The sequence below is a fragment of the Castor canadensis genome, chromosome 8 (genome assembly GCF_047511655.1).
Source record: "Castor canadensis chromosome 8, mCasCan1.hap1v2, whole genome shotgun sequence".
NCBI lineage: Eukaryota > Metazoa > Chordata > Mammalia > Rodentia > Castoridae > Castor > Castor canadensis.
In genome coordinates, this window is record NC_133393.1 from 51,538,969 (window position 1) to 51,551,197 (window position 12,229).

A 12,229-nucleotide genomic window follows, 5' to 3' on the forward strand; every position below is an offset into this window, starting at 1 on the left:
TTTTTTCAGTTTCTTTCTTCAGTGATTTATAGTTTTCATTGTAGAGTTCTTTCACTTCCTTGTTAAATTTATTCCTAGCTATTTTTTGAGGCTATTGTAAATGTGATTATTTTCCTAAATTCTTTCTCAGTCTGTTCATTGTTGGTATATAGGAAAGTTACTAATTTTTGTACATTGATTTTTGTATACTGCTACTTTGCTGAATGTGTTTTTGATATCTAGGAGGTTTCTTTGGTGGAGTTTTTAGGGTCTTTTAGGTATAAGATCATATCACCTGAAAATAAGAATAATTTGACTCCTTCCTTCCCTATTTGAATTTCTTTTATTTCTTCTTCCTGTCGTATTGTTCTGGCTAGAAATTCTAAAACTATGTTAAATAAGAGTAGGGAGAGTGGACACCCTTGTCTCATTCCTGATTTTAGAGGAAATGGTTTCAGGTTTTTTCCATTTAGTATGATTTAGTATGATGTTGGCTATAAGTTTGACATGTATAGCCTTTGTTATGTTGAGGCACATTACTTTTTCAGAGCTTTTGGTTGGTCATATGCATCTAGAAATTCATCCATTTCTTCTAGATTTTCCATTTTATTTGAGTACAGGTTGTACAGGTTGTTGAAGTATTCTCTAATGATCCTCTGAATTTCATTGGTATTTGTTATGATATCCCCTTTTCGTCTCTAATTTGTATCTTTCCCCTCATCTTTTTAGTCAGATTGGTTAACAGTTTATCAATCTTATTTGTCTTTCTGAAGAACCACTTTTCGGTTCCATTAAATATATATATGCTCTATTTTGTTGATTTTGGCCATTATTTTTATTATCGCTTTCATTCTGTTGGTTTTGGGTTTAGTTTGTTCTTCGTTTCCTAGGAGTTTGAGATGAAGCATTAGGTCACTTATTTGAGAGCTCTGTGTTTTTAATGTAGGTACTCACAGGTATAAACTTTCCCTAGTGCTGCCTTTGTTGTATCCCATAGATTCTGAAAGGCATGTTTTATTTTCACTAGATTCCAGGAACTTTTAAATTTCCTCCATCATTTCTTTGATGACCCACTAATTGTGTTGTTCAGTCTCCCTGTGTTTGAATATTTTCTGCAGTTTCTTTTGTTATTGAGTTCTAGTTTTATTCCATGGTGGTCTCAGACAGGATATGGGAGTTATTTCAATTTTATATTTGTTAAGGCTTGCTTTGTATCCTAAAATGCAATCTATTTTGGAGAAAGTTTCATGGGCTGATGAGAAGAATGTGCATTGTGCTGCTGCTGGATGAAATACTCTGTAAATGTCTGTTTAGACCTTTTAGCCTTTGGTGTCATTTAATTCTGAAATTTCTTCATTGATTTTTTTTTGAGGGGGTCTGGATGACCTATCTATTGGTGACAGTGGAGTATTGAAGTCTCCTACCATCGTATTGGGGTCTAGTTATGCTTTTAAGTCCAGTAGTGTTCGTTTAATGAAGTTGGGCTCATATAAGCTAATAATTGTTATTTCCTTTTGATGTGTTGTTCTTTTTATAATATTAGAACTTTTTTTGTCTTTTATGACTAGTTTAGGTTTTAACTCTATAACATAAATATAATTATTACTGCCTATTTTGGGGGTTCATTTGCTTAGAAAATCTTTTTTCACCTTTTCATCCTAAGCCAATATTTGTTTTTATTGGTGAGATGCATGTCTTATAGAAAACAAATAATTGGGTCTTGGTTTTAATCCAGTTCACCAATCTATGTCTTTTGATTGGGGAATTGGAACCATTGACATTAATGTTAATATTGTAAGGTATGTGGTATTTTCTGCCATTTTGTTGCTTCTGTGTGTGTGTGTGTGTGTGTGTGTGTGTGTGTGTAATTGATTCCTTACTACTCTACTATTGCTTATCTGTTCATCTCATGAAATTTCATTATTCCATCCTTTCATTACTATGTTTATCTTCATCTTCTGTGTGTAACATTCCTTTGAGTATCTTTTGAAGTGTTGGCTTAGTGATCATAAATTGGTTTAGTTTCTATTTATTATGGAAGGTTTTTATTTCTCTTTCAGTTATAAATGATAGCTTTGCCCTGTAGACTAATATAGGCTTGAAATTATTTTCTTTCAATGCTTTAAATATCTCATTCTATGCCCTTCTTGGTTTTAAGGTTTCTGTTAAAAATCTGCTATTATTCTGATGGGCTTACCTTTATTGGTGATTTGATGTTTCTACCTTACTAATTTCAATATTCTTTCTTGTTCTCTGTACTTAATATTTTAAATATAATATGCTGTGGAGAGGTTCTATTTTGGTCATGTCTGTGGTGAACTAGAAGCCTCCTGTATGTGGATGGGCATCTGTTTCTTAAGATTTGGAAGTTTTCTGCTATTATTTTGTTGAGTGTTTCCTATGCCTTTGACTTGTACCTTTTCTTCTTCTCCAGTGCCAATGGTTCATAGTTTGCTTTCAATGGTGTTGTGAAGTTCTTGCTTATTTCTTTATTCTTTTTTCTATGTATTCATCTGTTTTTTCCTATTATATCTACTTTGTCTTCAAGCCCTGAAATTCTGTCTTCCACTTCTTCTGCTTGGCTGAAGTGATTTTCAACTCTATATTTTTTATTTGACTTAAGGAGCTTTTTTTATTTCCAGAGTTTCCATTTGGGTTTGTGTGTGTGTGTGTGTGTGTGTGTGTGTGTGTGTGTGTGTGTGTGTTCTATGTTTTTATTAAATTCCCCTTTTGTATCTAGGTTGTTGTTGTTTCTGTCTACTGACCTGAAGGGTTTGCAGGCTTGTCTCTCAGGTATCAGAGAGAACCCCACATCTATGGTTGGTGATTGTTCCCTTTCTCTGCAATCCACAAGTTCCCAGGCTTCTGTGATGCTCACAGCTCTGTGTGTCAGTTTTTAGCACTTCAAATGGTTCTTGTGAACTGGAGGCTACTCTGGTCCAGGTATCAGAAAGGAAGAGGAAAAAAGAAAACACACATCAGTCAAACTCCCGTGTTGGCAATGACACAGGATGAAGTGGGTTCCTGGTAGTGCCCACACTCCTGGGGTGAATTTATACTTTAAAAGGTTTATTTAGAAGTTGGTCATTATAGCTATGGTATGTCTATATATTGGCAACCTCTTATTTGATTAAAAAAACCCAGATCAACTACATTTGCAGCCACGAACTTAAGTTATCTTTCAGGTTGGTGGTGCTAAGTGAAGTGGAAGCTGCTAGAAATCCACCATCTTGACTCCTCCAATGTTTACCTTTTATATTATATCTTGAAAGGGGTTACTAAACAAATTCAGAAAATCCAAGATTGTGATAATGTTTATCCATTTGGGAGAAGGATCATCTGTTCTAACAATGCAAAAGCTCCACTTATATTTAAAAAAAAAAACCTTTCTTCTATCTCCTGCTTTCTGATTTACAAATCCCTTTCACGTATATCCTCTCATTTGTGTTTGATTTATATGTAAACTGTATCAAGATAGCTTAAACAGAGGTCAAGGGTGACATATACATTATCACTATCTTTTAATCTGTTCACTTTCTACAAATCTTGACAGAGTTCTACAGAATTTCTTTGAAACCAGTGAGTTCATTTGTTCTCAGATACTGTATTCTATGCAGGATTTCATTAATTCAGATTGTTCTGCATTCTACATGATTATTGATTTTGTGGGGTTTTACTATGCTTGAATTATATGATGCAGTTTTCAACATGGAGCAATTTTGCTCCCAGGGGACATTTAGCAATCTACAAAGTCATTTTGTTTTATTAACATTATTTTTAATTGACAAGGTTTCAAATAGATAGAAGAGTAAGTTTTGAGATCTATTGCACAGCAGAGTGCATAGAGTCAATAATAATGTACTATGTACTTTAAAATAATTAAGAGAATAAATTTCAAACACCTGGAGACATTTTTGATCATTATCACTGGGAGGCTGGGTAGTCTTACTATCTGGTGGATAGAGGCTAGAGATGTTACTAAACATCTTATACTGCTTATGATGGTCTTCAGAGCAAAGAATTATCCAGCCTTGAGTGTCAGTAATGCTGAGGCTGAGAAATGTGAATATAGTAGATAATCTCAGTTACTTAATTTTGTATCCACAGGCTGAGGAGAAGGTGTGGTCAAACCCTGGTCTGAAGGAAAGGACAACTGTCAATGGTGAAAAGACATTGAACCTAACAGGTAAAATCCTTAGAAGACTAGATCATTATTGATAAAGAGATTCCTGTTATGACAGTCCTATTGTTATTCTTATTCAGAGGAAATTGCACATTCCTAAACCTATGTAGAGAGAAGTGTTGTTTAATGAATGCCTTTATCTGATTGGCTTTTGTGTCTTACTAGTTACAAAATCTATTGAAACTCACTGTCAGATTTTTAAATTTGCTTTAAAATCCTATATCTGCAGATAGAAAGAAATCAGACTAAAGATATCCAAAATTATATTGATCACGTGCATTCTACATTAAATATTTTTGTGTCCTGTGGTGGCTTCTAGAGAGATCTACTGAGAAGAACCAATTCTCCTCTGAGAAAGAAAAGGTTAATAAACTCAACAAGAAAAATGACGAGAAGACCAATACCTCTGTAGCTCAGAGAGGTTTTGCCATATGTCATACAGAAAAACAAGACAAAGCAGAAGATTTTGCTCTAAGAAATTCCATAGATCCAAGAGAGAATGCAGTTGGAAAAGACAGTTCATGCACAGAAAGCTCGAAGAGACAAGAAAACAGTAGCATTGGAGATGATAAACAAGGCACTGTGGTTAAGAGTGATTGTCCACTAGTCAAAGGAGAGAAAAATGGGCTTCTTTTTAAGGAAGACACTGGTAGAAGAGAAGATGAAGAAGGTGGAGGAACCACAACTGCAAATGAAACAATGCTGGACCAATGTTCAAATGAAAAACAGTATGTTGATAAAACTAATAGTGATCAGTACCATGAAAGGTAGGGTTATAGCATTATACATCCACAACTGGTGTTTTTAAAAAAATTGTGTTCCATTACAATCTGAAGTCACACTGAAAAGATAAATGAAGAGTTTTTCAGGTAATGATTTAGATCCCCGTTTCTCAGCTTATCTGGATTTTTCATGGCCACATTTTCTTGCCTATGATATTTTTTTCTTCCTGTGATATTTTCAAGCATTACATTTTTTAAAATCTTCTCTTTTTTTTCTATTGGTGCTGGGGGGATGGAACCCAGGACCTTGCTCATGCTAAGCACATGCTCCACTATTGTCTAAGTCTTCTATAAGTAGTAGACAAAGGTGATGGTTGTTAATACTTCCACTGATCAATATTTTTTAAAGATCAAGTAAAAAGTTTTGTTTTGTTGTTTAACAATACAGAACAGATACTTCCTAAGGTCAGGAATTAAATAATGGTTGGATTTAATTGTAAAATAAAAACCTATATCTGGAAAAGCTTACCTAGTTCATTAAGCATAAAAAATTGGCTATTTTTCCCCAAATATTATAAGAAGTAGATTATTGACTGAATTTTTTTCTCAATTGAAAAGTTTCAGACAAAAATTCAAGAAATTTTGTAGCCAATTAAAATTTTTTTTAAAGTTATGAAAAACCATAGTATCTATTTGGAGCAAGGAATGTTCAAACACCTGTGTGGTCTTTTTTTAGGAATTTAAGAAATAATTCTTATTTAATTTAAAAATAATGTATTTGAAACCTTACCTTGGAGAAATCTAATTTTACATAAATTAAACATAAACACAAGATTATTGAAGTTTATCACTGTAAAGATATGCTTAGTAGGGTCAGGAGCTGCCAAAAATTGGAAATTAGATCAGTTCTGGCACCATGGCTGTTAATCTTCAGCAAGATTATCACTTCGTATGTTATGCTGTAATTTAGTCATTTCTCTTTTCTGGAAGTGAAAAAAAAATGAAGCTCAAATTGCCAGATTAGCTCCTGGAATAAATTGGGGTCACCATGAGGTCTTGGGGAGAGTCTGCATCCTGGTAATCTACTTAGATTTGATGAGGAGAAACACGCAGCTTTATTTTGTTCTTAACCACTGAAATGGCCATCTGTCCGTCACAGATCTCACATCCTCTTTGCCACAACACCAATGTAAGAAAGCTTTAGTTCTAAGAATTTTGACTCTGAACATTTTCTCCTTGAAACTTTGAGAGCCACAACTGGATTTTATTTTCCAGGTGTATCGACAGCATAAAGGCCATTTTGACACCAGGAATCCTGGGAAATTCAACAATAGGATCCACTTTCCAGAATGCTGAACAAACAGAGTTTGCTGGCAGCAGTAAGCGTAGAGTGACAGAGGAGAGCTTCCTCAAGGAAGACAACAAAAAGAGCAGAATAGATGTAGTGGGTACAAGTGAAGAACACACATTTAAAAGCACAGAGGAAACAAGACAAGCCCAGAGGAGTTTACAGAGTAAACCCCAAGAGTTTGCTGGAAGGAAGACCTCCACAGAGCAAGATCTGGCCATCCCACTGGGTAGGAAATGCTTTTGTTCAGGCCTTTTAAAGTTTCCTAACCCTTTCCAGCAAGCAATCCAACTAAATTTCTCTTATCCTAACAGCCTGAAGGAAACATACTGCCATAGTGATGCTATTAGTGTGTTTGACTCAAGTACTTTATATTTTTTGTGGTCCTGGAAATCCAACTCGGGGCCTTGTTTATACCAAGCAAGCAAAGCACTCCTCTTTTAAAGAAAAACAATCCAAAGCAATGAATACTACCAAGTGAATTCGTTCATGATTTAATTTTTTCCACATATTTATGGCAGGAGAGATGAATGCTCCCATCAAATTAAATTCCCAGAGACTTATGTTATCTGAATATTAAAATGCTGTTAATTAAACTAAATTAATATGAAGTCAAACTAATAATACTTGTAGAGTACCTAGAACAATATAAGTGCTCAAGAAATATGTGTTGGATAAATATTAAGGTTTGAAAGGAAAGCTATTATCTTCTCGCCTTTACGACTCTATGTATCCTAATACAGTAGCTGCAATAGCTGTTTAATAGGTGAACAAATGGAGAATGAACAGATTCCTGTCCAGAAAATTTTAACAGCAGTAGCTATGGAAAGTAAAAAGAACACTGAGAGAAATGTTACTGAGTAACTGTGAGTGTTAGGACTGATGTTGATGTGGACTAGAGTTTAAACCCATAAGATGGAAGGTGAAAAGTGGGAGAAATTTGATACCTTGAGAATACACACTTACCTACTTTTTTATTGGGTGTTTTATTTCCAGTCAGCCAGGAAAAATTCATCTCTGTGCCTTAAAATGTCTCTTACATAAAACCTAAAACATATTGGAAAGTATTAATATATGATATCAAATATTTCAATGATGTGATGAAATGTTTCATTTTTCTTTTTTGCTCTCTGCTTTAATTACAGATAACATCAGGGGCACTTTAAGAAAATGGATCAAATAATTTCTCATGTTTTAATTAAAGTGGTCTCAGGCTTGGAGTTTTTTTTATTTCTTTCTTCTTCCTTTTGTGGTGCTGGTGATCAAACCAAGAGTCTTATTCATGCTAAGCAAGCACCCTGTTATTGAACTACAGTTCCAATTCCCAGAACTATTTCCTGTGTGGACTGTATTGGGGTTGCAGATTTTTAACTATCTTGACCTTTCTAAAAGTGGTCCTGAAGAAGGTATAGGTGACTGGCCCCAGTGTTCTTTCTCAAAGATGTTAGATATCACCTTCATGAGTCACAGGTCATAATATGAGATGAAAATGTATATTCTTAGGTCATTAGGAATAAGACAGATCACCCATTGTATTTTACTATTAAATGAGCGAAGTTGTACTGTAAGGCCCAATAATTGATGCTGTAGAGGTTAGATGGCTTGACAGATGGCCTTTTTCTTCTCTCACCGTCCAGATGATGTCCCAGCTCCTGCTGCTCCATTTGATCATCGTATTGTAGCAGTCAAACAAGCAGCAGTTGACAGATTATATACAGTGAGCAAAACAGAAATTCTAGGAGGGTGAGTAACACTCCATTTGAACAATTTTTTGCCCAAAGTAGAGAAGCCTTCACAGAAATGTTTGCTGGTTGTGACCTGAGAACTAGAAACATTATCAACAAACATTTCAAAAGCTTTAGCTATTTCTGAAAATTGTCACTGATGCCAAAAAGGTTGATGCAGTGACTAAACTCCCCATTTATTATCAGCTTTACTTCCCATGTTATAATATCTGACCAAAGGAAAAACCCAGTGTAAGTCATCAGAAGGTTTAGAAGTTGTCCACAGCCATGGGTTAACCCCCCAAGAGAAAAAGGTAGAAATGAGTCCACACTGTGTATTTCCAATGGCAGGGGTTGTTTTTGTATCATTTTTGCTGGTTTTACATTTTTACTGTTACTGTATTAATTGCTATTATCCATTTCAGTTGATTACTTTCCTCATTGAAGAACTCCTTTAAGGGACATCTAAATGCACACTCTCTCCCTAAAGAAAATTAGGGTTCATCAGGGACCAAATTAATACTTTTTTCTTCTACTTCATTTACAATTTCCCTGATGAAATCTTCTAATTCAAAGCCTAAATTACCAGGTTTGCTACCATCAGTATATCTTTGTAAAATAGAAAAAGCAAGATAGAAAACCATACATAGATACAAAATTTGCTTACTTACTCACGGAATATATGCATGGCTGCTGTAGCACAGGTTTCTGCAATTGAATTTTCGGGTGCAATTAGTTGATTGTAAAATCCCCTCCTCTTCCCATTCCATGTTCCTTTTGCCCTTGGCCACATGGAACCACCTGAATTTTTTCTTCCTCAGCTGGCTAATCATAGAGACAACTTCTCACGGGACTGTGGGGATGGGCTGAGGGAAAAACACGAACTGGTGCTGTAGAAGTCTGGAGTATTTGGGTCTTCAGGGACTTCATTGGCAAACCAGCAACTATTTCTCTGAAGAAAAGTTGTTTGTAGAAGAAATAATTCCCAGGGTTTGTTCTACTTTTCTGGCCAAGGTTTGTCAACGGCTCCTCTTAAACTTCTTTTCTGCCTCTTTGGGCACTATTGGATCCCCTTGGCTGTACTGAGGTCTGGACTGGGGACTGGTTATTACTTGTTCTGGGCTCCACTCAACACTGGTGGCCCTAATGTGCTCAGTGGATAAGTCAAATGAGTATAACTGAGAGAGTGGTGTTGTTTCAAGAAGTGACAAGTGTGAAGGGATCACTAAATGCAGCTCTTCCTTTCAGTACTAGGCTGCTCACAATGTGGCAGGATCACTGGGTCCTCAGAAAAACTCCTGGGTTCATCTCTTACGCTATGGCCTCTAGAGTATTTATTTCCTTTCCATAATTTGGATTTTAAATGTCCCCCAAAGTTCAAAGGGTTAGTGGCTTTGTTGCCAACTAGTGGTCCTGTTAGGAGGTGGTAGAATCTTTAAAAAGTGAGGTCTAGTAGAAGAAGGTTGGGTCATTGGGGGTGTAGTGACTTTGAAAGGGATTATGGGACCCCAGCACCTCCTCTTCCTCTCTTTGCTTCCCAGTCACCATGAAGTGAGTAGTGACTGCCACATGTTCCTGCCATGATGTACTGTGTGGCCACAGGGCGCAATGACCATGGCTTCAAACCTCTGACATCATGAGCCTTTTGACTAAGGAAGAAAAAGCCCCATGGGAGGTCACTGGTCTGTGTTCATGAGCTCCCTTTAGACTACATCTGGAGTGGTAGTTGGAATTGAAGTCACCACTTAGCTATGTTCATAGTAATCCAGTGTCATTCTCCAAGAGCCCTGTGCTTCCATGCTGAGTGGGTAGCTGAGTCAAATGGGATGTGGTGGCTGTCACCACCCCTGCATGTGTCAGGTATGGTTATCACCCTCATCCCTAAAAGGCTCCATGAATGTGGCCTTCTTTGAAGTCACTGTGTTGCTTAGGGAGGTTCCCCTTTCAATCCCTGCTGTGACAGCCACCCTGGCACAAAGCAGGCATGTGTGTTTTATCTTACTTTACTAAATAAGGAATTGGAGTAAGCATATCAAGTTTAAAACTTGTGTTCATAAGTGTGCATTTCTGGATGTGATTACTAGGTAAGAAGCCATATTATTCTGTTTTATTGTAATGAAATACCTGAGGCTGGGTACTTTATTAAGAAAAGAGGCTTATTTAACTCACAGTTCTGGAGATTCAAGAACATGGTGCCAGTACTGGCTCTGCTCAGGTGAGAGCCCCTCTGCCTGCATCACATCATGGTAAAGGGCATTATGGGGAGACTGCATGTGAGTGGGAGAAATCACATGGTAAGACAGGAAGCCAGGGAGAGATGTGGAAGGGCCAGACGTGCATTCTGATAACAACCTTTTATCAAGAACTAACAAGTTTCCACAAGAAGTACAATTCCTTCCGAGGGCAGGGCCTGTAACAACTTAATTATTTCCCACTGGTCCTCACCTCTTAAAGGTTCCACACCATGCTAACACTGCCATATTTCAGACCAAGCTCCCAGCATTGGAACCTTTGGGGGACACACTTTAACCATGTCCATAGCAGAAGCTGTTTTGCAAAGTACATGTAAGTTGATATCCAAGCTAGCCTGTGAAAAACCTTATCAGTAGCAACATGTACTTTTGATTGTATGTATCTATATGTAATGTCGTTGTCAATTCTTTTTTTATTTATATGCAACTTCTAAAGTGATTTTGATATCCCTGAGTAATAAGCTGTATTGTTCACATACTTACAAAGTCTCGTGTATCACTTTCATATGTATTCAGAAAGATTCTGTTGCCTATGACAGTGGTTTTCAAATTTTAGTGTACATTTGAATAAGATGAACAGACTGAAAATGCAGACTCTGGGGCCTTACCCTGGATTCCTGTCTCTGCAGAAACCTGCATCCTTAACACTCATCCTTCCAGGGGGATATAAATGACCCATAGACCATAGCTTGACCAGTGCTGATCTAGAAGTTTGCTAGATATAGTAGATATACTTACAGCTTTGCATATTCAAACTCAAAAAGAGAAATTCCCAGGGAATTGACTGGCTGGGGTTGAATAGTCTTTGTAGATGATGGTAACTCATGCTGTGCTGGCCTCTCTCTTCTTTGGTAGGGGGCGTTTCGGCCAGGTTCACAGGTGTAAAGAGAAAGCAACAGGTCTGAAGCTGGCTGCCAAAATCATTAAGGCCAGAAGCACAAAGGACAAGGTAAAGGCCACGAGAAGTAGATCTCTGCCCCCTGACCAGTTTCTACCTACTCACATGGTGTTCCCTTCTGCTCAGGAGGAAGTGAAGAATGAGATCAACATCATGAACCAGCTGGACCACGTGAACCTCATTCAGCTCTATGATGCCTTCGAGTCCAGGAATGACATTGTCCTGATCATGGAGTAGTATGTGTTCCCTCCCCCTCACGCCCTTCTTCACAAGCCTTTTCTCTGTACCTTGTTACAATGAGATTGCAGCTCTGTTTTGCCTCAGCAGGGTGGAAGCAAGCGCAGTGCATGATTGCGGCTGATTTGCATGAATCACATAATCTAATCACTTTCAGAAAGGAAACTGGTTATGAATACACATCTTCCAATGTGATTCATTGATAAGAAGTAGCAGGACAAAGTAGATAAGGCTTTGTGTCTAAGTTCTATTGTCAACAAGCAGGTTTAAATTCTACCTTGGGAAAGAATTCCTCTATTCTAGAGGAAAGTGATTTTTGAGCTGCATCTCATTTTCAACATATACCTGTCCCTCTTAACCTCAGGGAACATGTTCCAAGACCCGCAGTGGATGCCTAAAACTGAGGCTAGTACTGAGCCGTATAGATACTACTTTTTTTCTATATGTATACACCTATGATAAAGTTTAATTTAAATTAATAACTAATAATAAAATAAAACAATTATAACAATAAACTGTAAAAAATTATGTAAATATGGTTCATCTTTCTCTCCAAATAACCTTATTGCACTGTTCTGACCACAGTTGACTGCAAGTAACTAAAATCCCAGAGAATAAAACTGGGAAGAAATGGGGATTGCTGTATCAATGAAGAAAAAGCTCATGTCAAACCCTCCATAACAAGGAGGGTTCAATTTAAAAGCTTCAATTTAAAACCAACTTGCAAAGCCTTAACTTAATGTCTGATTAGTTAAAAAATGAGTAGTTCTAAGTTGGTGGTAGAAGAACACTTGCCTAGCATGTATGAAGCCTTGAGTTCCATCTCCTGCACAGAGGGAGAGGGAGAGAGAGAGAGAGAGAGAGAGAGAGAGAGAGAGAGAGAGAG

General features: G+C 37.0%; 1 protein-coding gene across 4 annotated transcripts in view; it reads left to right on the forward strand.

Annotated features, from left to right (window-relative positions):
• Mylk4 (myosin light chain kinase family member 4) overlaps positions 1-12,229 on the forward strand; it is a 92,258-nt gene that overhangs the window by 58,826 nt on the left and 21,203 nt on the right. For 2 of the 4 annotated variants that reach the window (XM_020185296.2, XM_074082995.1), the window contains 6 exons: positions 4,087-4,165; positions 4,482-4,929; positions 6,160-6,461; positions 7,870-7,975; positions 11,064-11,157; positions 11,233-11,342. In XM_020185296.2, the coding sequence (XP_020040885.1) occupies positions 4,087-4,165; positions 4,482-4,929; positions 6,160-6,461; positions 7,870-7,975; positions 11,064-11,157; positions 11,233-11,342 (1,139 nt within the window). The remainder of the gene's footprint in view (positions 1-4,086; positions 4,166-4,481; positions 4,930-6,159; positions 6,462-7,869; positions 7,976-11,063; positions 11,158-11,232; positions 11,343-12,229) is intronic. The other 2 variants (XM_020185297.2, XM_020185298.2) reach the window with 2 other exon arrangements.